At 35.9% G+C, this 24,123-nt stretch overlaps 1 protein-coding gene across 1 annotated transcript in view; it reads left to right on the top strand.

Annotated features, from left to right (window-relative positions):
* Positions 1–24,123, top strand: part of CDC73 (cell division cycle 73) — a 95,620-nt gene that overhangs the window by 54,198 nt on the left and 17,299 nt on the right. The window contains exons 11-15 of the mRNA XM_022579200.3: positions 7,872–7,929; positions 14,231–14,266; positions 14,574–14,661; positions 19,599–19,760; positions 22,272–22,372. Of these exons, the coding sequence (XP_022434908.1) occupies positions 7,872–7,929; positions 14,231–14,266; positions 14,574–14,661; positions 19,599–19,760; positions 22,272–22,372 (445 nt within the window). The remainder of the gene's footprint in view (positions 1–7,871; positions 7,930–14,230; positions 14,267–14,573; positions 14,662–19,598; positions 19,761–22,271; positions 22,373–24,123) is intronic.

Genomic DNA, 24,123 nt, shown 5'->3' with positions numbered 1-24,123 from the left:
TAGAGGGAGCTGGGCAGGAGAATATTATTTATTCACACGAAACAAAAGAAGAGCAAATTTATAAGCTATAGAGCAAAATTATGAGCTGTATGCGTTTGAAGAAACATTGAATTATGTCTTCAAACTTAATCAGTTAATTGGACCCTTCGGGTTGTACTGTAATGGCATTGTTCCTATTGAAAAGGTATTACTTACATTAGAATAATGGAATTTCAGAGCAGAATTGGACCTTTGAGGTCATCTAAAAATCTAGTTTCCTCATTTTACAGGCAAGGTAACTAAGACCCTGAGAGGTTGTGATTTTTCTCAAAGGTCTACTCTTAATGTGGCAGGGCCAAAGCTAGAACCTAGAGCTCAAGACTTGTAAATCAAGCTTTTTTTTTTTTTTTTTGCAATGATTTATTCTGTCTCTAGTTAACATCAGTGTATTTGTTTTTAGTCCATGGATCCATAAGCTACACAAATTAGCCTGTGGACCTTCTACCTTACCTGTATCCCTCTGCCACTATAAAAACAATTCTGCCAGTTTTAAGTGAGAATGATAATGCTTTTATTAAAACTCAGTGAGAAAGAATTGTTCATTTGTACCAGAAGGTATGTGATCATTATAGACTTTGGTGTTAAAGGAGATCAGTACACATGCTTTGGTTTGTTTCTAATTGCAGTGCTGTGATTAACATTTCATCTACATTCATGTGGATGTAATTTTTTAATCTACAGATAAACAATTTTTAAAAACCTGACATTTTCCCAGTATGAAAGAATACCTCTTTAAAGATTTTGTGTTCTGTCTCACTCTCTTTTCCTCTTTTTTGATCCAAATTTTTATTGCTGTATTAGTTTGGGTTCTCCAGAGGAACAATCAATAGGATAGATAGATCGATCATAAGGAATTGGCACATGTGCTTAGGGAGACTGAAAAGTCCCAGAATTTACAGTCGTCAGGCTGGTGACCCAGGGAAGCTGATGGGATGGTATAGCTTCAGTCTGAGCCTGAAGGACTGAGAACCTGGAGGGCCGCTGGTGTAAGCTCCCGTCTGAGGCTGAGGCAGGAGAATACCCATGTCCCAGCTTGACCACTGCCAGGCAGAGTGAATTCTCTTTTATTTTGCCTTTTTGTTCTGTTCAGCCCTTCAGTGGATTGGATGAGTCCCATCTCCTTTGGGGAGGGCAATCTCCTTTACTCAGTCTGCTGATTAAAATGTTAATCTTATCTAGAAACATCTTCACAGACACATCCAGAATAATACTATAACCAAATGTCTGGGATATTAATTCCTTATCAAATAAATGATTTGCAAGTATTTCCTCCCATTCTTTGGGTTGACTTCTCACTCTGTTGATAGTGTCCTTTGATGCATAAAAGCTTTTAATTTTGATGAAGTCCAGTTTATCTTTTTCTTTTGTTTCCTGTACTTTTTGGTATCATATCCGTGAAACTGATGTCAAATCTAATGTCATGAGGCTTTTACTCTTTGATTTTTTCTATAAGTCTTAAAGTTTCAGCTCTTAAATTTAGGCTTCTGATCCATTTTGAGTTAATTTTTGTATATGATGTAAGATAATGGTCCAACTTCATTCTTTTGCATGTGCATATCCAGTTTTCCCAGCATCATTTGTTGAAAAGACTGTCCTTTCCCCATTGCATGGACTTAGCACCTTTCATGTATGTGAAAGTTTATTTCTGGGCTGTCTTATTCCATTGGTCTATAGGTCTGTCTTTATGCCCTACTACAGTGTTTTGATTACTGTACCTCTGTAGTAAGGTCTGAAATCTGGAAGTTTTAGTCCTCCAACTCTTTTCTTTTTCAAAATTAGTTTGCCTCCTTGGGGTTCCTTGAGATTCTGTATAAATTCTAGGATGAGTTTTTCTTTCTGCAAAAACACCTTTGGGATTTTGACAGGGATTGTGTTAAATCTGTAGATTGCATTGGGTAGTATTGAAATCTTAATATAGTTAATTCTAGCAGTCCATGAACATAGATGTTTTTCCATTTATTTATGGCTTTAATTTCTTTCAGCAACACTTTGTAATTTGCAGTGTACAAGTTTTTTTGCTTCTTGGTTAAATTTATTCTGGAGTATTTGATTTTTTAAAAGCCATTACAAATGGGGTTGTTTCCTTCGTTTCTTTTTTAGATTGCTCGTTGGTAGCGTATAGAAGCGCAGTGGGTTGATTTTGCGCCCTGCAATTTTGCTGAAATAGTTGATTGATTGTGGTAGGGCATCTGTTCCCTGCACAACCTCCCCACCCCGGGAATCTTTAGGTTTCTACATATACATCTTGTCATCTGCAAAGAGATAATTTTATCACTTCCTTTCAGATTTTGGATGTCTTTTATTTCTTTTTTTGACTAATGGCTCTGGCTAGAACTTCAGGTACTATGTTGAGTAGAAGTGGGGAAAGTGGACATCTTGTTCCTGATCTTAGGGGAAAAGGTTTCAATCTTTCATCATTGTGTATGGTGTTAACCGTGGATTTTTCATATATATATATATATATGTATACGTATACACATATATATATAGCCTTTATGATGCTGAGGAAGTTTCCTTCTGTTCCTGGTTTGTTGAGGGGTTTTAATTTTTAAATCATGGAAGAATGTTGACTTTCGTCAAATGCTTTTTCTGCATTAATTGAGATGATCATGAAGTTTTATCATGAGCTTATTTTCCCTTCGTTCTGTTGATGTGATTTATTACACTGATTGAGTTCCATATGTTGAGCCATCCTTGTATTCCAGGAATAAATCCCATTTGGTCATGGTGTATAATCTTTTCAGTATGCTGCTGAATTTGGTTTGCTAGTTCTTTTCTTATCTTTGTATAGAGAATGTCTCTTTATGGAAAGAAGATGGTTTAACAGTTATTAGTCTCTCTTTATTTGGGGCAGTGAGCTGGACACACAGACATATACACACATACACACAGACAAATACACACATACACACTTACAGACAAATACACATATATGCACATTATGAATAATTAAGTACATATGTAATTATATTTCTAATTTTTCAACTTCTCTTCGTTCATTTATTCAGTCACTGGCTTCCTCCATTAGATTGCCAATCTCATAAGGGCAGGGACCACGTGGCTTCTGTTTATACTGCTGCATTCCCAGTTTCTTGTTTGGTACTTGATGCTCTCAGTGAAAGTATGTGGAATGAATAAATAAATTTTGTTTCAGTAATCTTTTATGATATTTTTACCATCTTCATTTAACAGATTAAAGCAGTTTAACCAGTATAACACTAGTGAATCAGTAATGCTAAGGTATGGATTTGTTTTAATTAATTACTTAATGTATATTTATTAAGCATATATACCATGCATCAGGCTCTCTATAACAGGCATTGGACATGTGATGGACAGTCCCTGACCTCAAGTAATTGATGGTCTGGTTGTAAGAAGTAGACAAGTAGTTATATAGCATAATGAGAAATTTGATAGAGGTATCAAATCTATATATTTAACAGGCATACCTCGTTTTATTATACTACGTGCTTTGCTTTTTTTTTTTTTTTTAAATAAATTGAAGGTGTGGCAACCCTGCCTTGTCAGAGGATGGCTAGCATTTTTAAACAATAAAGTTTTTTTTAATTAAGGCATGTACATTTTTTAAAGTCATAATGCTATTGCACACTTAATAGACTACAGTATAGTGTCAACATAACTTTTGTATGCACTGGGAAACCAAAAAATTTTGTGACTCACTTTATTGTGATATTAGTTTACTGCAGTAGTATGGAACCAAACCTGCAGTATCTCTGAGGCATGCCTGTATAGATATACTATACTATATTTTATAAATGTGTCAGCTGTTTTCTGTATTGGCAAACATTGTATACATATGCCCCCAGGTTATGACAAGTCTACTTAAAATTTGTGTTGAAGTGTTTTGTTCCTGAAACCTTTAGTGCTTTTCAGCCTCATTGTGATTTGCTCAGAGTTGCAGTTTCCTTTTTGTACATAGTTTTTCCAAAATACTTGAAGACTCACTCAGTGAACTTAAAAATTCAGTTGCTGAAAGAAAAAAATCCTGATACTTGAGAATTCTGAATATCAAATCCAGATTTCATGGGAATGAGTTACTTTTTAAAAAGAAAAAACATGCAACTGTAAATTAGTATTTGATTACTTTTTAAAACATATTACTTTTCCTCTCATAAGTACAGTAGTCAAAGAGGTAGATTATAAACTCCTAGAATCTGCATATATATTCTGTATGTTTTCCTCATTAAGCAATTTCAGTATTTCATTAAGTTTCATATAAATAGCAATTTTCAAAATTAAATATAGTATATTTTGCATACTGATACTTGTAACAAATATTCTTTCTTATGATATTTTATATTATGGTTTTATTTTCTACTTGTTTAAGCAGCAAATACCACTGTTCTGTCTCCCAATACCAGAAGATTTTAGGTTATCTCATTTGCTAAAAGAAGGCAAGGAAGGACTGTAAACAGTTTACTTTGTTTTTGTCTTGTTACATTTTGCAAATATGATTCTATCACTATTTCCCCCATCCCTTTTTATCAGTTACTTCTTTTCCAGAATGCCTCAAGTCTTAGTGAAATTGTAATGATTCTGACTTTTTAAGAGAAAGCAGGTTTTCCTCTCCAGTTGGCACAACTTGTCAGCTCTTTTAGTTGTTTTTGTGCTGTTACTTTTCTTTTCCCAGCTGAGTAGTATTTTCCCCCCAATCCAAATATCTTTAAAAATATAGAACTGTCGGTTTACTCCATGGTACTGCCAATTATTATTTCTGTTTCTTAATATATGCCAGATATACCACTATGTAGCCTTTGAAAAACTATTTCACCTCTGTCTCTTCATCTTTAGAGTAAAGGGTACTGGGATTGGACTGTGTGGTTTCTGAGGTCCTTTATGCAGTGACTTATACAAATTTATTTCAAAATAATGCAGGTCAGAGTAGAATGAGCTTTTAGCTCTTAGTATTGGCTAGGGCGTCCTAGAAATGGCCATGAACTAACGACGTGATTAGTGAAAGTCTCCCGGTTTTCATTCCAGGAGCCCACAGCCTACTGAAGTGTCATAGCTGTGTATGATCGTGTGCGTTTGAGCTTATTTGTGTGTGTTTACTTCAGAATTAAGCAAAGTTATACTATAGTGACTTTTGGCAACTCAGAATTTTCAGTGAATCTGAGAAAACAAAATTAGATAACTCTTCTGGTTGCAATTAACAGATTCTTCTCAACTAGTTAAGACAAAAATTGTTTGTGTGGGGTGCATAGAATGAGATGAGGGATTTTAATGGCTCTTAGAATCAAGAAGAGTTAGCAGGAGAATAGGTCTTACAGGCCAGATATTATGAGGGATATTGTATTCCATGTGTTTTCTTGTATGCTGGTAATGTTGCAGGAAGGGGGACCCCTTCCAGGGCCCAAGAGTGGGCTCTTGTCTAACACTTGGAAATGAATTGTCCGAGGAGACACGCATGCTGACAAAGCAAGAGACTTTATTGGGAAGGGGCGTCCTGGCGGAGAGCAGGAGGGTAAGGTGACCCAGGAGGACTGCTCTCCCACGTGGCTTGCAATTTCAGGTTTTATGGTGATGGGATTAGTTTCCAGGTTGTCTCTGGCCAATCATTCTGACACAGGGTCCTTTCTGGTGGCACGTGGAACCGCTCAGCCAAGATGGATTCCAGTGAGGAGGATTCTGGGAGGTTGGTAGGACATGTGGACTGGCATCTTCTCTGTCCTCTTGACCTTTCCCATATTCTTCCTGTTGGTGGTGTCTTGTTAGTTCCATGTTCCTTACAGGATCTTCTGTCATAAAATAACTCATGCAAATTGTTACTGTCCTTGCCTGGCCAGGGTGGGTGGTTTCAGTCAGTGTTTTCCCTAACAGTAACTTCATTATGTCCTTCTGCAGATGGGTTTTCTCCATGGGTCAAGAGACACGGTTATCTGTAATTTTAGACTTAACCTCCTTATAGCCTTGTGACTGGCGAGCTCCAATTTATAAAACACATATCAAAGAAGAACTCTCAATAGACCTAGCCCAGGACATATGTCTTGCCCAGTGACCAGGAACCAGGGGCTTATTGCCAAAAGGAATGATTTGGAATGGGAAGGGGTCATCAAGCAAAGATTTCTTACTTGGTAAACATAAAATGCCCATTATTGATATTTAAAGGGGTCTAGTTTTGTAGACAGAAATACTTAAGGGTAATAATTTGTAATGCAAAAGACTTTTCTTTTCCATTCTAGTGCTGTATTCTAGTGATTTTGATCTAAGTCTACTCTGTTCAGGTGAAGAGGGCTTTGATTTGGATTCAACCAGCCTTATAGTCAAATGCAGACAGAAAGAGGTCTCCACATGTGTGTACTCATTGTTTTTCCTGTCTCATTTCCTTTATTTTTCTTCCTTCTCTGTGTACTTAAACCATACCCAGTGAGTCTGTATTTACATATAAGGATTTAAAAGTAATATGGTTAAAGCTTAATCTTGTTATTTTATTATATAATGTCTAGTTAATTTCTATTTAATGATTATCCCTTGGCTTCTGATTTTTAAAAGTCTAGACTCAGTTCAATATGACACACATTTGTTGAGTGTTTTAGGTACTAGATTTACAAAGAGGAGTAAAAGCCGTTGTGTCCCCTAACATGAACTTAGAGAAAAATATAAATCAGAAATTTCAGCATGTTAAATGAAGTTAAATGTTTAATATGCTCTCCACCTTAATAATAACTCACTTTCTTTACATTTAAAATTTTACTTGAATATAATTTACTTGTAGTGTAATGACCATACCATTAGAAAGCTTGACAAATTTTCACAAACTTAACACATCCATGAAACCAGCATCCAGAGTGACTCAGTTTCAACCACACAATGTATAACTAAATGCATAACAGTGAAAATATTGGAAAAGGATGTTCTGCTGTCTTCGGGTACCTTTTTTCCCCAAAAAGTTTTTGCTAGTTGCCTCTGCTGCTATTATTTTTTGCAGTAAAGAATGGTTTCTTTGGCTTTTTAAAAAGAAATGTTCCTGTGGTTGTAGTAGTGATTTTTATTATTATGGATTTATGTAACTTCCATGATATTTATCAAATTTCCTTCACTTGAATACAACTAGAATAAAATCTCCATGAGTTACTAGTTGTTTTTGAAATTTACACTTGTAGCTTTCTGTAAAGAAAAATGGTTTAATGAAGAATTTAGTGTGAATATGATTGAAACTATTGCACTAAATATAGATAACTTTTGAAGTATTTTAAGCATTTCAGAGGCATTTATTCTTGAGTATATAATTGATGTACTTCAATACATAGCATATTTCCTTGTATATATTACATGCTTAGTAATTAGTTGAGATTTGTTATTCAGTTTTTAAGATATTTTCAACTACTCTTAAATGTAACAAATCTCATCTTTATAAATGGATTATTTCCCCTGAATATTTTAAAAGGCATTTAATTTGAAATATTTGCATTTTTTAAAATGAACTCAAGGTAACACTTTCATCTTTCAAATGTGAAATTATGTATCATTTAGAGACTCTTTAAGGGAAAAAGAGATTGACTTGATTTTTAAACTGGTAACGACATTTCTGAGAATATTATAATTGCCAGCAATTAAGCAAATCATTGAGTATTTGAAAAACACTACCTACTTACAATAACTACTGAATGGTAACAATTTAAATATATTCCCACTTAAGATTTCTCTTACTACTTCACAACCAATAGCATAAAAGATAAGGGGAGGTTTTTCCTTTTTTTTTTTTTTTTAGTGGAGTGACTGAGAGAGATATGGAATTTCTTTGCAGTAATTAAATGAAAGTGTTTATTATGCAAAGGAACTTTAACACACCCATTTTTATTCTTTTAAAGGAGGGTGCCTCGGCCCGTAAGACGCAGACTCCTGCAGCACAGCCGGTACCAAGACCAGGTAAAAATATAAAACTTTTTGATTTTTGTTTTTTTCTATAATCATGACAGTGAAAATTTTTGATAATGTATAATGCTTTGAAGGAATTGAAATTTTATGTAAAATACTTCAAAACTAGTATAAGAACATTTACTTGAGTAAATAGGTATAGTTGAAGAGTTAAAGAAAATTTTTAAGAAAATGTTTTTAAGATTTTAAAAACATGTTTTGACAAGCTATTTATTATGTACCCATTCCCCCATCAATTCCTTGTTTGAATTCCATGATAGTACGGTGGATGTTATTTTTGTTTTTTCCTACAGAAGCATAGGACCATAATTTTAATAGACTGATAAGCAGCTTTGATGTTTAGATTTTCAGATATCTGTGTTATTGAGCATATTAGGTTCCATAATCATTTTTTTAAATATGTATGTTAATAAGCAAGGGTAGTATTGAAGTTACTGGGTTGGCCAAAAAGTTTGTTCGGATTTTTGTAACATCTTATGGAAGAAACTGAACGAACTTTTTGGCAACCCAGTATGTTAGCAGTATTTTCTTTTCCTCTTCATAGTACCTAAAAAGATTGATCTTTATAAATGCATGTAGATATGAACGCTATATTCATTTTAGGTGTTTTAGGTTTGATTTTAGTGTTCATTTGTTTTATTTTTACATTTAGCATAGTATCAGTGCTGTTAAAAGTGGCTATGAAGAAAATGAAAAGAATTGAAAAAGCACAGTCAGGAATTTGACTGGGTGATCTTCCTTTTCAGTTTGTTAGTGTCAGTAGTGCAGATTTGTACATCTTTTTATTCATAGTACATTCGCACATAGGCTAATTCTAAAATTATGTAGATTACAGGTATTCAAATTTCTGGAAGCACTTTAAAAGCATGATGTTAAGAGGTTTATATTGGGATGGTTTTGTAGGCTCTTTCACTGTGTCTTGGATCCATAAACCTGGGTCTTGACATGACTAGTGTTTACTTTTTTTTTAAGTGACGGGTTTGTTTGAAATCTTTGTTAAATTTGGAGCACATTGGATGTAATTTCTTTCAGATGACCGGACCATGGCACTATTTTTCAGTAGAGAAGACCATACCAAAAGCTGTTAATGAGAGTATAAGGAAGAGCAATTAAATTTAATAAATATTATTTGAATGCCTTCCATGTACGCAGTGCCAGAAACTAGGAGAAGCTAAAGGAGCTCTTTTCAGGAATGAAGAAAAAAGTCAAGGAAATAAGAATGGGCAGACTGAGTTGGACCCAAGGAATATAGCCTGCAAAGTAGAGGAATATTGTGAAGGCAGTTGAATGATAGATACAGAATTATTTGTTTTCCCTTGGAAGGGGGGGATGGCAGGCTGTAGTTGGGTCAGTCTAAAGAAGATCACATGAGAAATTCAGAAATGGTATAAAAAGGAAGAAATCACCACCTGAGGATTCTAACTCTGCTTTGTGCTGTGTGATAAATAACTGTCTCCATTTCACATTTTCTCAAAATCATTTGGCAGACAAAGGAAAGGGGTAGGGGTGGCACTAATACCTGAGTAAACCCGGTTGTTCAAATGTGCCATGTAATAAAGCAAAGGGAGCTGGCTTCTACCAGCTAGTTAGTTATGTGATCCTGGGGAAGGTCACATGTGAGGTAAGGAGCTGTGGGTCTTTTCAGCTCCTAATATTCCATCTTTCTTTTTCAATTGTTCTGCCATGGTGATTAAAATGGTTGAAATTAATCTTATCTAATGTCTCATAACAAATACTCTGACGCCCATCCATGTGAGGTCTCCTTTTACTCATTGATTCCCATAGGTCCACAATCCCTACCCACCATTCCAAAAGCAGTGATTTATTATTTTATAAGTTTTTAATGCTCATTTGTCAGTAAGACCTGACTTGAGTGGGCGTTAGCAGTTTGTCATCTTTGTCTTGATCAGTGAATTTTTGTTTTGCAGATTGTTAAATGTATTTGCTTATTGGGTGATGCCCAATTTTGAAGGCATATTGTGCAATATATGGCATGTTCACCTGGATTATCTTTTTAAAATTGAAAAGAAAAGAAAACCACACAAAACATTTCTGGCAATGTAACGTTGTACATGAGACAGCATAGACCTATACTGTTATTTGTTAGGTAGAGTTTGAATTATTTGGAAATAGGGAACTGAACTACCTACTCTTTTCTCCTTCAGTGAAGGAACTCAAGGATGGTGTTCCTTTTTTTTTTTTTCTTTTTTTTTTTGGCTGTGCTGCGGTGCTGCGAGGCATGTGGGATCTTAGTTCCCCGACCAGGGATTGAACCCGCACCCCCTGTATTGGAAGGCGGATTCTTAACCACTGGACCACCAGGGAAGTCCCATGGTGTTCCATTTTTGATCATTTTTTCTTATTTATTCTTTCATCAAATATTTATTTAGCACTAATTGTGCCAGGCAAGTCCCTGGGTCAATTTAATATTTTAAAGTGTTTACAATTATTCCCAACTTCTAAACATTCATTTAGGGAATATAACTAACAAGAGGCACATGCCTTCCAGTAAATTAAGAAACACAAGCCTTTGATAAGCTACAGTCCTGGAACTTAATGTTGTTTCCTTTTATAGCCACATGAATCTCTTGCACATATCCCTGCTCTTGCTGCCTCTTTCTAATGCGTGTACATCACATACTTCACTTCTCCAGCTTTCATTCTTTACTTCTGTTTCATAGGTCTTCTGAAATGGGTAGGTGAGTACCCATGACTCTGTAACTCTAGTTTATCTGCTTACTGCTCATGTGAGATTGAGAGAGAGAGTTAGCCCTGTTCAGTGATCCACTTTGTAACCTAGGTGTTGGTTGGATTACCTCATTCCATAGTTTTAAATCTATGTGCTGATGATTTTCAAACTTCTGTCCCTAATTCTTCCTACCTCTGGTATCATCTGTTAACTGTTCAACATTTGGATGTGCCATAGGCATCTTAAAACTGATTAAACCTTAAAACCTTTGCTCTTTGATATTTTTCCCAAGATGTCTTACTTCACATTCTTCTGCTTCTTCATGAATAAATGACACCGCTATCAACTCTGTTTCTTAAGTCCAAGACTTAGGAGTTACTCTTTATTTTTCACATTTGCTTATTCCTCTCATCTAATATGTCAGTGAGTTCTGTCAAATTTACCTTTTCTGTATTCCAGATTTATCTATTCTCTTTATCTCCACTGCCACAACTCAAGTCTAAGCCACCAGCATTTCTCTAGACTAGTGCATCTTAAAGTATTGATATTAGTCCATTACCTGTTTAGTTCTGGTCCCTAACAAGATACAGATAGGAATTGAGGGTACAGTACTGGCACAACATCCAGGTGCATGGCCAGTTTTCTACCTGTTCATTGTTACTGTATTTTATTTAGTTGACCTTGGAAAGTTTACAGAAAAACCTTATGCTTAACCGCACATAATTTGGGTAGCACCACTATAGAATATCGGTGATAGTCCTAACTGAGCTTCCTGCTTTCACGGTTGTCCCTCTTATTTTTTATTTTTATTTTTTTTGTGGTCCGCGGGCCTCTCACTGTTGTGGCCTCTCCCGTTGCGGAGCACAGGCTCGGGACGCGCAGGCTCAGCGGCCATGGCTCACGGGCCCAGCCGCTCTGTGGCATGTGGGATCTTCCCAGACCAGGGCACGAACCCGTGTCCCCTGCATCGGCAGGCGGACTCTCAACCACTGTGCCACCAGGGAAGCCCCCCACGGTTGTCCCCCTTTTGATCCCTTATCTAAATTTATTGTTTTTCCCTTACAGAAGGTGTGATGTGAAAATCAAATTATGTCACTTTCTGGCTTAAAAGTTACAGGGTTTTCCAGTGGCACTTAAATAACAAACTTAACGTTGCCTAGAAAGCCCTACATAAAGTGGCTCCTACTTGTATTTTTAACCTCATCTCCTGCCACTCTTCCTTTTGTCCCCATGGTCTGTCTGCACATTTGCAGTTCCATAAGCATGACAGTTTCTTCCTGCCTTTGGCATTTGCCCACATTCCTACCTCTTATCAAGACTGTTCTTTCACTTGTTCTTTGCAAGTTGGCTCTTTTTTGTCCTTCAAACCTCAGCTTAAATGCCATTTCCTTTGAGAGGCGTTTTCTAAGCATTTTGTCTAAAGGACACTATAATATCAGTGTACATTCTCTTTGCTCCTTAATATTATGTATTCAAATTTGTTTATATGTTTGTTTGCCTATTTGTTATGGTCTGGTTCCCCTATTTTACTGAAAAGTCTTTGAGGGCAGGGATTATTTCTGTTTTATTTATCATCATAAAAATAAGAACCTAGCAGAGTGCCTTGTACATAGGCTGTGAATAAATATTTAAGTAAAGAATATTAATTATATTTGAAATCAAGCATAGTAACAGTAGTTGCCTCTTCTCAGCTTGTAAACAATCCGTCATTGCGTTTGCGGAAGGCGGTGGTAGGGGTAGAGGCACAAGCAGCAGTAGCAGTTTACGTCAGCGGTGGCCACGAGGTTCAGTGAATGGTAAATATGCCCAGGGCCCAGGACCTGGACAACTTGCCTTGATGTTTTTAAGACTCCTAAAACAGGATCAAGATGTAGAAATTGTTATCTCTGATTTATGATTGGGGACAACTGAAGCTGAGCGGCATTCATCTTAGCGTGCCGGGGTAACATGCCTGCGAAGCGGCACAGTGGGGATAGAATCGAGATCATCCAAGTACAGGCTCTTGCTCTCCATCACTCTCCTTGTGGACTCATATTAGTCTGCTCTTTGCTCCCCCATCCTTTAAATCAAGCTTATCCTTAGCGTGTTCATCTTCATGTCCCTGTCTTGGTCCTTAATTATATTTGTTTTTTTACTAAACACCTAAAGTTTATTTTTAATATGTGAGCTTTTATACTTTGTGTTTTTGCTACATTAAGTCTTCTCAGCCTTGATTTGAGAGAATCTTTTCCTATATTCCAGAGTCCGTTTTGGGTTCCCTTAGCAAATCAGTGGTAGTTCAGTTGAAGATTTCTTTGTTCTCCTTAGTCATTCAGCAGCTCCCGTCTCCAGTTTATCCATCTCTCTGTCCATCCCATCATTCCTGTATCCCGCCAGCAAATTCTAAGTATTTATTGAGATTGTATTATATTCCAGATGACACTATCTAGCTGTATCCATGTATACATGTCAGATGTATCCATGAGTACTATTTCTAAAAATAATTTAAGAAAGTTTTAGTATTTTTTTCTCAGGAAGAAGAAAGATGAGAACACCATAATAAATATGTGTGTGAACTTGTATTTGTATATATCTTTCTCTGCTTTCTGTGGCTAGAAGAATCATACTTGTGGACTACATAGTATTTTCTCACAATGAAATAGCTATATAAAGGAGTACAAAGTATTAGTTAAAATTTAGCATTTTACTGCTTTTAAAATGGAACATATTCCAAAGATGTGTGTGCTTTCCTTTAAAAGTGGGATCTCTGAGAACTAATGTTGAATTAGAATTTTAAATTGTTGAATTTTTTTGTGTGTGATTTAAAAAAATTAATTGTAGCACAGCACATGGCACGTAGAAGGCAGTCAATAAAAATTTATTGTATGAATAAATACTGAAAATTGAACATACAGCACTTTTTATTGTAAAATATGTTAATCTTGAACTAGGCTGATATTGCCATTATTATGCCAACAAATATTTTTGTGTATTATAAAGTCCATTGTATATACAAATAATGAAAAGATACAAATATTCATGTTTTTATAACATGTATTCAAAATTATTGATAATAGGGCAATTCCAGAATAAAGACCTTTACATGACTCATTGCCTATAATGTTTTCTTCTGCTAATAAAAACCCAAAAAATTTTAAAAAGAGAGAAAAAGGTAAATATTTTAGGTCTTAGTCCCCAGTAATGTCTTTGTTTTTCCTCCACAGTGGTTAAGTACATTTCCCTCTCCCAGCCCTTCCCCCAGAGTTAGATGCTCTTGTAGTACTCTGTTTTTGCATTTATTACAGTGTAATCAGTTAATTCAGAAGTTATTTATTTGCTTCCTTTTCTAGATCCAAGCATCCGTGAATGTAGATACTCAGTGCCTACCAATGCCCATGTATCCCCTTTCCTTGTGACCACTGATTGTTGAAGTGCTAAGGCACTGTAGTGGTTTTGTGAAGCAGAGAAATAACTTAATATTATTTAAGAAGATTGCAATACATTTAAAAATTCTACAACTAGTCATATGTAAATACAAATATTTTAGGCCTTATTTACTTTGTAGGTTTGAAAATAAGAATGTGATTTTCATAACAACATTTTGAATTTTTTTCTTTCTTACAGTTTCTCAAGCCAGACCTCCCCCAAATCAGAAGAAAGGTAAGGTTGTGCCTGTGACTCTAAACTTACTTTAAAAAAGTAAACGTGAGTAAGCTAGCTTACAAAATCAGGGCTGATTGCATGCTTGTGCAGTTATACCAAATGTTTGTGTTTGGTGTCTGTTCTGAGTAGTCAGTGCTCAAGTCGTCCTGATCATTAAATATTCTGAGTATCACTGCTGACTAAAATATTTTTTAGCTCAAAAGAGTTAAAATTACAAATTTACAAACTTCTAACTTATAATTAGGAAAGTAACTATAATTCCTTTGAATAACATATTTGCTCCTTTAAAATTTTGTCCTTATAGGATCTCGAACACCCATTATCATAATTCCTGCAGCTACCACCTCTTTAATAACCATGCTTAATGCAAAGGACCTTCTACAGGACCTGAAGTAAGTAATTTCTTAAACTGTTCTTTTCATAGGACATGGAACTATTGTTGAGAATTAGTGTTACTAATGCAGTCCTTATTTTGAGAAAGCAAAAATTCAGTTTCAGTGCTATAGGCTTTACAGATAGTCTCAAATATAAATTTCAAAACAGTATATTCTTTTATATCTGAATACTGTGGGGAAAATTATAGAAACTCTGACTAAAGTTTTAACGAAGAAGGTATTATTGTATTAATTTTTAACATGAATTATTTTGCTCCAGCTGAAGAGCTTGAAGAGGTTCTAAAACAAATTCAGGTTGTCTTCTCCTCATTTCCAAATTCTGCTTAAAGAACCAAAAAAGTAATATGAACTTTAAATAATTAGATGTATATACCTCCTAGAGGGAGGAGGAGGGACCATACTTTTTTAACCTAGACATCAGTAAAAGATAGTTGAAGAAGTGAAGAGGAAATCTATATCCTGTGTTAAAATTTCCAGATGCTTAACTTTCTCAGGAAAATAACGATGACGATTCTTAAAAAAGAAACAAAACAACCTCACCTCCAAAAAGAAAATCATGCTGCTTCTAAATAACTTATGACTAATTAAAAATGAGTAGCAAAATAAGTTGTAATACTTGCTGATTCCAGGTTTTACCAAATGCAGAATTGAATTTTGAGTGCCTGTGATTTAAATAGCTGTATAAAAACCTACGTAACTGGCACATACAAGTGTATTCGTATAGTGTTTTTTCTTTAGTACTTTTGAGTGAAATTTTCAGTGAACCTTTCCCTAATAACAATGTGGAAAGAAGGAATTTTTAGGTTTTATATTTTTATATTTTATTAGGCTTTTTTTGTGAAGTTTAGTATTCCGACAGTGTTGTGGATTACTCAGATAATCTACAGTCTGCAGTTCCTCAAGTAATCTACAGTTGGATGAATATGAAATATAATTATTTTGGCCCATCTCTTTAAATAGATCTGATAATAATATAAAATATTATTTTATAATAAAGATAGCAAGTAGTGCATGGAAATCACAAACTAAATTTTAGCATCTTTCTCCTTAGCCTTACTACAGAGAAGCCAAACAATTTAACAAGACTACCTTCTTTGGATAGACCATGCCTAATTTTTCTCCTCAGTTTAAAACACTCCCTTCATTGTTTAACACCTCATTGCAGCTGACATCTCCCCTGCAGCTTGAGTCAGCTGGAGGCTTTGCTATGTAATTAATGCATAATTGAAACCTCCTCCACACAATTATAGTACTGGCTGTAACCCATAGCTCATGTTGGCATAGATTCTGTTTGGTTTCATGTAAAATTGAGGATTCTTCAGTTTTCTAGCCCTTCAATTAAGTAAATGAAACGAAATAAAATAAAACCTGCCTTCACCTTTAACATTTTAAATAACAAAATTAAGGTTGTATCATGGAAATATGAAAAAGCACATTTTACATTTTAAAACATGATCTTGAGAGAAGTTTCACTGGGACCATAAGTTTATTTAAAATAAACTGATTGGATGGCACTTGTGACTCTGGCCACGATGGTCCTCTCACAGGGCAGAGTTCCAAAGAGGAAAGATTGCACGGAGAGAGTGCTCCAGAGATAGGCAGAGGGTTCCCCTTGCATTAGTCAAGTACTGTTCAGCACACACACACTTAAGGCCTGGGGAAGAGCAGGCAGAACGGTTACTGGAGATTACACTGGACCATAAATAGTTCGTGTTCCCTGCTGCCACATGCAGTGCAGAATGATTCAACCACTCTGGAAAACCATAGAGGAGTTAATTTTTTTCTTATTACATTGAAGGTATTATTGCACTACCTTCTAGCTTCCTTTGTTGATGATGAAGAGGTCAGCTGTGGTAATCAGTCCTTTGAAAGAAATCTGCTTTATCTTATTATTTTAAAGATCATTTTAAATTTATCTGCTGTACCTAGGTGTAGATTTCTTATATATCCCACTTTGGGATTCAGAATTGAATCTATGGATTTGTGTTTTTCATCAGTTTGGGAAGTCTTGGCTCTTATCTCTTTAGATATTACCTGTGTGTTCTCCCTTCATCTCCCCCTTTTTCTTTCTTTCTGGGATTTAAATGAGACATACTTTAAGACTTTCTCATTTCATCATCCATGTCTCTTAAACAGTTCTACTTTCCATCTGTTACTCTGTCACCTGCATTCTTGATCATTTCTGTAGGTATAACTTGTAGTTTGTTTCTTTGGCCGTCCCCTAGTCTAGTCATTCCATTTTAAAATTCAGATATCTTATTTTTTCTATTTTAGTGGTCCTGTTTAGTTCTTTTTCAAATCTTTGGTCTCTCTCTCTTTTTTTAAAATAATTTCTTTTTCCCTGTACATATTTGTAGGCTTGTTTTACAGGTTTGGTCTTTGGTAGCTGCATCACTGGAAGTCCTTACTAATCATTTTCTTTTGATTATTGTTTCATTCATTATACCTCATTTCCTTGTGTGTTTAGTTTTGGGTTTTTTACACTATTCATTTAATAGTTTTCATTTAGTAATTTCTGTTCATTTTCCTTGGAATTTTCTTCTTGTGGAAATTCTTTGAGTTCCAGAATGAAGATTTGCGTTTGTGTCTGCTAAGCACCTGGGAGCATAGCCAATCTAACATTGCTTTAAGTTAAATTCTCAGTTTGAGGTTTAACATTCAGAAATTATTGTGAATTCCCCAATTTCAACTTCTTTTATTTAGCAGAAAGGAACTATATTTTTTTTAAGATTTTTTTTTTTGATACGGACCATTTTTAAAGGCTTTATTGAATTTGTTACAGTATTGCTTCTGTTTTATGTTTTGGTTTTTTGGCCCTGAGGCATGTGGGATCTTAACTCTCCAACCAGGGATCAAACCTGCAACCCCTGCATTGGAAGGTGAAGTCTTAACCACCACTGGACCACCAGGGAATTCCCGAAAACTATATTTTTAATCTGTGACATATCCATAAAATTGTTCTGTTTTTCAAAATAACGTAAACTTAAAATCTGGAACTTAACCTTGGTATATCAACTCATTTGCATTTTATACTAAGAAAATTATTTTACTAGAACTGTTCTTGTTTAAACAGTAATGACTTTAATCATATCACCCATACTCCTTCACCCTCATAGAATGCAAAGTGGAATAAGTAAATTGCAAATATTGGATGAGTCAGTGGATATCAAAATATTTCTCCAGATCACAAATATCCATCCAATCAGTTGTGTATCATTGCTGGTTGTATTCATCAGAGCACTTTTTGTTCTGAGTATTAAAAACCAACTCAAAGTAGCCTTATCAAAAAAAAATAATTTATTAGCTCAATATAACTAGTCCTAGCTTCTGACACAGCTGGACTCAGTGCTAAATGAAGTGATCAGGAGTTAGTCTCTCTGTCTCTTAAGCAGGTTCTCCTGCTTCAGGGGCAAAGATGACCATCAGAAACTCCAGGTTACCAAAAATGCCAGGATTAAGTCTTATCTGCCTGGCTTGTATAACACATTTATTTCCGAACCAGTCACTGTGGTCAGGGTTGTTAACTCTTGCTTTAACTCCAAGTGAGGTCCAATTTGCAATTCCGAGATTTGATTATTCTTGCACTTGTCAGGGTGTTGGTTAGGGCTGGGGTGGACATGGGGGGCAGGAAAATGGGTGGGCAGTGGGTTTATTTCTAGTTTACATTATTTATATTATACTGAACTTAACCCCCAGAGTCCTAGCTTTATGAAAGAAGGAACTTCTGTTAGATTCTCTACCTTGAGCAGAATATGGGCCTTGTTTCCTCTTCCAGGAGTCTAGTGAAATATAGTGTCAATAAAAGACAAAGCTTAAGTTGAATTAGTTTGCCAGTGCCTTCCGTGGATGGAAAGAAGTCTGCAGTGTTATTCTAACCTCTTTGAGTTCCCTACTTTACTCAGTCTTTGGCCCAAGAGTTCTTTACTTCTTGCTAGCTAGCTCAGAGATGCCTTTAGAATGTTCTTCATACTTTATCCCACTTTGGAAAACTTTCTGACAGTTTCTTTTAAAGTTAAACATACCCAGTGATCGAACAGTTCCACTCATAGGTATTTATATAAGAGAAGTGAAAACATACGTCCACAAAAAGACTTATACCAGAGTATTTATAGTAGTTTTATTTGTAATAACCGCAATTTTGGAACCACCCAAATGTACCACAGGAGAATGTATAAAATTGTGGCATATTCATACAATAGAATCTTATTCAGCAGTAAAAAGGAATTCATTGGTAGTTCACTACCAATATACCCCTCAGCATGGATGAATATCAGAAACATTAAATTGAATGAAAGAAGCTGGGCAAAGAAGAGTACAGTTCTGTACGATTCCGCATATATGAATTCGTAGGACAGGCAAAACTCGTCTGTGGTGATGGAAAGCAGAATTGTATGGTTTCCTGTTGGGGGAGGAGGATGGGGATTTACTGAAAGGTACAGGAGGAAACTTTTCTGGTCTGTTGCACATGTTCTGTATCCTGATGGGAGTGGTGGCTACCATGTGGAAAGGGGTGTTTGCTGACGCTCCTGGGTAGACTGAGTCACCTAGCTAGCCACGTCAGCTCCATTTCAAGTGACCTTTGAGTTATAGTAAAATTTCCCTCTTACTAGCATTTGAGAAATCAAGGATTAGTGTGGTTGTTTATATAATCTTGAGGAATACTAAATGCTAGATGAAGGAATATAAATTGGGTGTCTGTGTGTGAGACTGACACACACACATACTGACTTCTGGCCTAAGTGAGCTTGAGTTCTACTTGGCATGGGAATTAAAGACCCATACTCTTCAAGCATTATGATCTGTACATGCAGAGTGGGTTTATATCAAAAAATAATGTTTTTGGTTTAAAACTATCATTATTTAAAAAATCATTTCAAAATACGATTTCTTTTCTCTTTAACGATTCCTGTGGAATCATTTCTGTTTTTTGAAAGGTTTGTCCCATCAGATGAAAAGAAGAAACAAGGCTGCCAACGAGAAAATGAAACTCTAATACAGAGAAGAAAAGACCAGATGCAACCAGGGGGCACTGCAATTAGTGTCACAGTTCCTTACAGAGTAGTAGACCAGCCCCTTAAACTAATGCCTCAAGACTGGTAAATTAATCTGTATTTTTCACATAGTCGTTAATTTTTTGTGTAATGAACAAGTATCAAATTTTATCATGAGTTCTAGATAGAACCTATCCTTGAAACCTGTGTTAAAATGTCTAATTTGGTCATCAGTAATGTTAACATTCTAGTAATACCTAAGGAATATATTTTGGATGTCTAAACTTTATTTTACTTATAAGAAGAAACTTCTGGAAAACTTGGAGAGTAAAAATTCTTTCCACTTGTCCATTTATTCTGGATCAGCTTTTAGAACAAAATTTTCAAATAGACTAATGTTGTTTTAGAGGGCCTATGTTTTAGATTTTTGATTTGGAGAATTCAAATTTTTTAGTAAGAAGTGATAAGTGAAAGAAAGCATTGTTACTTTTATTGTAAGGAAATAATTTAACAAAAATAATAACATCACCCCAGTTCAGCTCTTTTATTGCATTAAAATGTCCTTTAATAAAATATTAAGCTATTGGTTTGGCCAAAAAGTTCGTTCGTGTTTTCCTGTAAGATGTTACGGAAAACCCAAACGAACTTTTTGGCCAACCCAATCTTTGTAATATAAAGTGCGTATAAATTTAGATACATGAATTACCTTAAATTGTTTAATTAATCTAAGCCAGAGTAAAAATACAAAGTCTAAGTGTGCATTTCTCTGATATAGAGAGTGTAACACATTGATGCATTAGCTGAAATTTACCTTTGAAGTACTTATTAGTCTTCAGATGTTAGGAAGTCAAGCCATTGAGAATATTAGTATGTTAAAAATTTACTAAAGAATCAAGGGTTCTTGTATTAGAATTCTCCTTTAGTACCTAACAGAAATACTTTGAGTTATATATGAGGTCCTAGCCATTGGTGTCATAACCTAGGGATAACATTTTCCTTACCTTTCTTCTGTTCTCTGTTAATTGTCCTCTCAGGAGTTCACTGGGAATAGTATTTTTATTATCCAGCTCACCTGCTAACCCTGTGAGACGTACTAGGATCTAGGGGACCTCTGTCTAGCAAATCCTCTTTACCTTGGCAGGTACCTTGGACCTTCAACTATTGTATGGTGCAAGTTACATCATAAAATTAAGAGGCCATTTAATAGTGTGCTCCATTACCAAAGATGGTTTAGGCAGTATGGAGCTTATATCCCATGAAGGAGGAACTTTTTAATTTAAGGTTTAATTTTAGCCTTAGAGATTTTGAGCAGGTTAAGAATTTTAAGCTGTGGTTTTTCTTAGTAACTTTGATCACTGCTGTAAGTCTTTAACTTGAATAGAAGGTAACTTTGGCTTAATATTCTGTTGGATGTACAGAGTCTCCATCTAATGCAGTGATTACCAAAGTGTGGTCTGTGGACCTCTGAGCATTCCCAGGACCCTTTCAGGGAGTTGTAAGGTCAGAACTGTTTCCATTGTAACACTGAGTTGGCTATTCATGTGATTTCTTAGCCCCCATACAGGACAATAGCATAACCAGTGCACAAGATCAATCATTGATTTCCCTCCCTCTCTCCCACTCTGCTCTCTTCTCACACTCCTCCCCTCCCTCCTCTCTCTTCTGGCTAGTGGACTGTTCTCTAGTATGCTTGTGCATTTCTGTAAAATAGGGGTAATAATAGTTTACCTCACAGGGTTGTTTTGAAGGTTAAATGTGTTAACATAAGTAAACTGCTTAGACCAGCACTGGCACATAGTAAATGCTCGTAGTAAAACTAATGAGTGTTAGTTATTATTGTTGATGTTATGATTTTGTTCCCACCTCTTTAGTTGTAGGCTTATACTGTGTATGGCTTTCGTACTTATTATAATTTCTCAGTTTAATTAAATTTTCTGGAAGCTAATGAAATATGAGGGCCTAGAAAGAGATTTGTGCTTTTTAGGAAAATGAAGTTGAATGGCTGGGAAAAACAAGTTGCTTTAGAAAAAACTTAGAGAATTTAGGGTGAGTGAAACAGCTGTAAAACAATTGAAAACGTTTAAAAGTTTAGGTGATTTCTGTACTCAGATTATTTTCCAGATAATCAGAAGAACTCAAAATAAGGCCTTTGAGCTTTATAAAATGGTTAGCAAATTATTATAATTTATAATTTTTAATTAAAGTGAAATATTTAAGATGCGTTTGAATTTTAAATGATTTTCTTTTAAAACTAACTTTTTCAATTAACAGATATACTACTGTTCCCTGTTGCATAAGCAAAATGGGCCCTTTAATTAATAGAAGGGGCAGAGATAAACGGCTAAAAGGATCACGTATAAGACTGTGCATGTAATTATGTTTAAATGACTTAGGTGTAAAAAACAACACATGGGAAATGTAGCAATCATTATGTACCCTAATGGTAACATTATAATGAAAAGTTATGGTAATGCAGTACTGTGTTTGCCTCACAGAAGTATTGACAGGAGACTATTGCAGGAATAATGATGAGACTCTTTCCATAAGGATTATAGTAACCAAGAATATTTGAGATACTCAGCCTCCACTCTTCCCTTCCTTCTTTTCTATTTATAGGGACCGGGTTGTAGCAGTTTTTGTGCAAGGTCCTGCATGGCAGTTCAAAGGTTGGCCGTGGCTTTTGCCTGATGGATCACCAGTCGACATATTTGCTAAAAGTAAGAGTCCCTTTATTTTTACTGCTTATCTAATATAGAAATGCTTTTGCTTTCCTTCCTTCCTTCCTTCCTTCCTTCCTTCCTTCCTTCCTTCCTTCCTTCCTTCCTTCCTTCCCTCCTTCCCTCCCTCCCTCCCTCCTGCATGGCTATGCACATGTGATGTGTATACCAAAAGATTCCTGTTAAGTACCACATATTTTAATTTTTAAGCACCTGTGAAATTTTTTTTTTTTTTTTTGCGGTACGCGGGCCTTTCACTGTTGTGGCCTCTCCCGTTGCGGAGCACAGGCTCCGGACGTGCAGGCTCAGTGGCCATGGCTCATGGGCCCAGCCACTCCGTGGCATGTGGGATCTTCCCGGACCGGGGCACGAACCCGTGTCCCCTGCATCGGCAAGCGGACTCTCAACCTCTGCGCCACCAGGGAAGCCCCTGTGAAATATTTTAAAGCCTTTTTGGAACATTAATATTTTCTGTGTACTTATATCTAACAATGAATTATTGCCTATCCCATAACATTAATAAATCATTAATATTGTTGCATGTCCCTACACTTTTATTCACTTTGTTAGCCAGTTTTTAAATGGGTTGGCTTTCGCCTGCTACTCCCACTATCTGGAGTGGTTGCTGCACGACTGGCCTTTTGCTGTTCATTTAGGTCTTAGCCAAGTAAGTACTCTGTCCTTTAGGGAGCCCTTCTCTGACCACCCTGGAAGTAGCCGTTACTTCCTCCCAGTTACTGCAGTGGTAACACTCACTGTTGCTTGACATTATCTTATTTTCGTATCTGTATTGTAAGTCTTCCCTGGCTAGAATGACAGTTCCAGGGTGGGAGCAGCCTTATCTGCCTCGTTCACTGTTGTATCATCAGCACAGAAGAGAGCATGGCGTTGGGAAGCATTCAGTAGATACCTGTTAAATGGATAGATTTCATGTGTCTTATGTCTTTTATTGACCATATTTTGGTATGTATTGATATACCAAAAGTAGATGAATTTAAGCTTGTCTTTTTTTTTTGTTTTGCGGTACGCGGGCCTCTCACTGTTGTGGCCTCTCTCGTTGCGGAGCACAGGCTCCGGACGCGCAGGCTCAGCAGCCATGGCTCACGGGGCCCAGCCGCTCCGCGGCATGTGGGATCTTCCCGGACCAGGGCACGAACCTGTGTCCCCTGCATCGGCAGCCGGACTCTCAACCAGTGCGCCACCAGGGAAGCTCTAAGCTTGTCTTTTTATTGGTAGGGATAGTCTAATTATCATTTAATTTGAGCACCCATTTAAGTTAGTAACATTAGTAAAATTACTTTTTAAAAAGCATCCTCATGAAACAGGTATGTTTGTTAGAAATAACAACTTGACTTATTATGAATGTAGATTATGCTACTGTGAAACCCAGTTTTTTTTTTTTGTTTTTTTTTTAAATAAAGCAATTTTAGTTTTTGTTAGTGGTACCACCATTCTTCCAGGCTGGAAACTGCCCAGGCTTGAAAGCTTTTAATCGTTTATTCTCCTGCCTTCATTCAGTTTTAAAAATGAATTCTAATATGATGGTAGCTTTTTATGTTATTTCAGAAACCTGAGTAATGCACAGGTTTGATAAATAGAAGTCAAAGATGTAGAGAGAATGGGAGTTTTAATGAAAGCAAAATGTCAGTGAACACTAATTTTGTTGTTTTACCTACTTGCTTGCCTTGTTGAATAATACTGTAATAAAAAATGATTAGAATGTCTTCAAGATATAAATGCTCTCTAAATTC

The sequence above is a fragment of the Delphinapterus leucas genome, chromosome 1 (genome assembly GCF_059928025.1).
Source record: "Delphinapterus leucas isolate spDelLeu-1000000601 "Yukka" chromosome 1, BTC_Dleu_Yukka2, whole genome shotgun sequence".
NCBI classification, from domain to species: domain Eukaryota; kingdom Metazoa; phylum Chordata; class Mammalia; order Artiodactyla; family Monodontidae; genus Delphinapterus; species Delphinapterus leucas.
The sequence above is the reverse complement of the archived record's forward strand: the minus strand, read 5'-3'. Positions and strand labels throughout refer to the sequence as shown.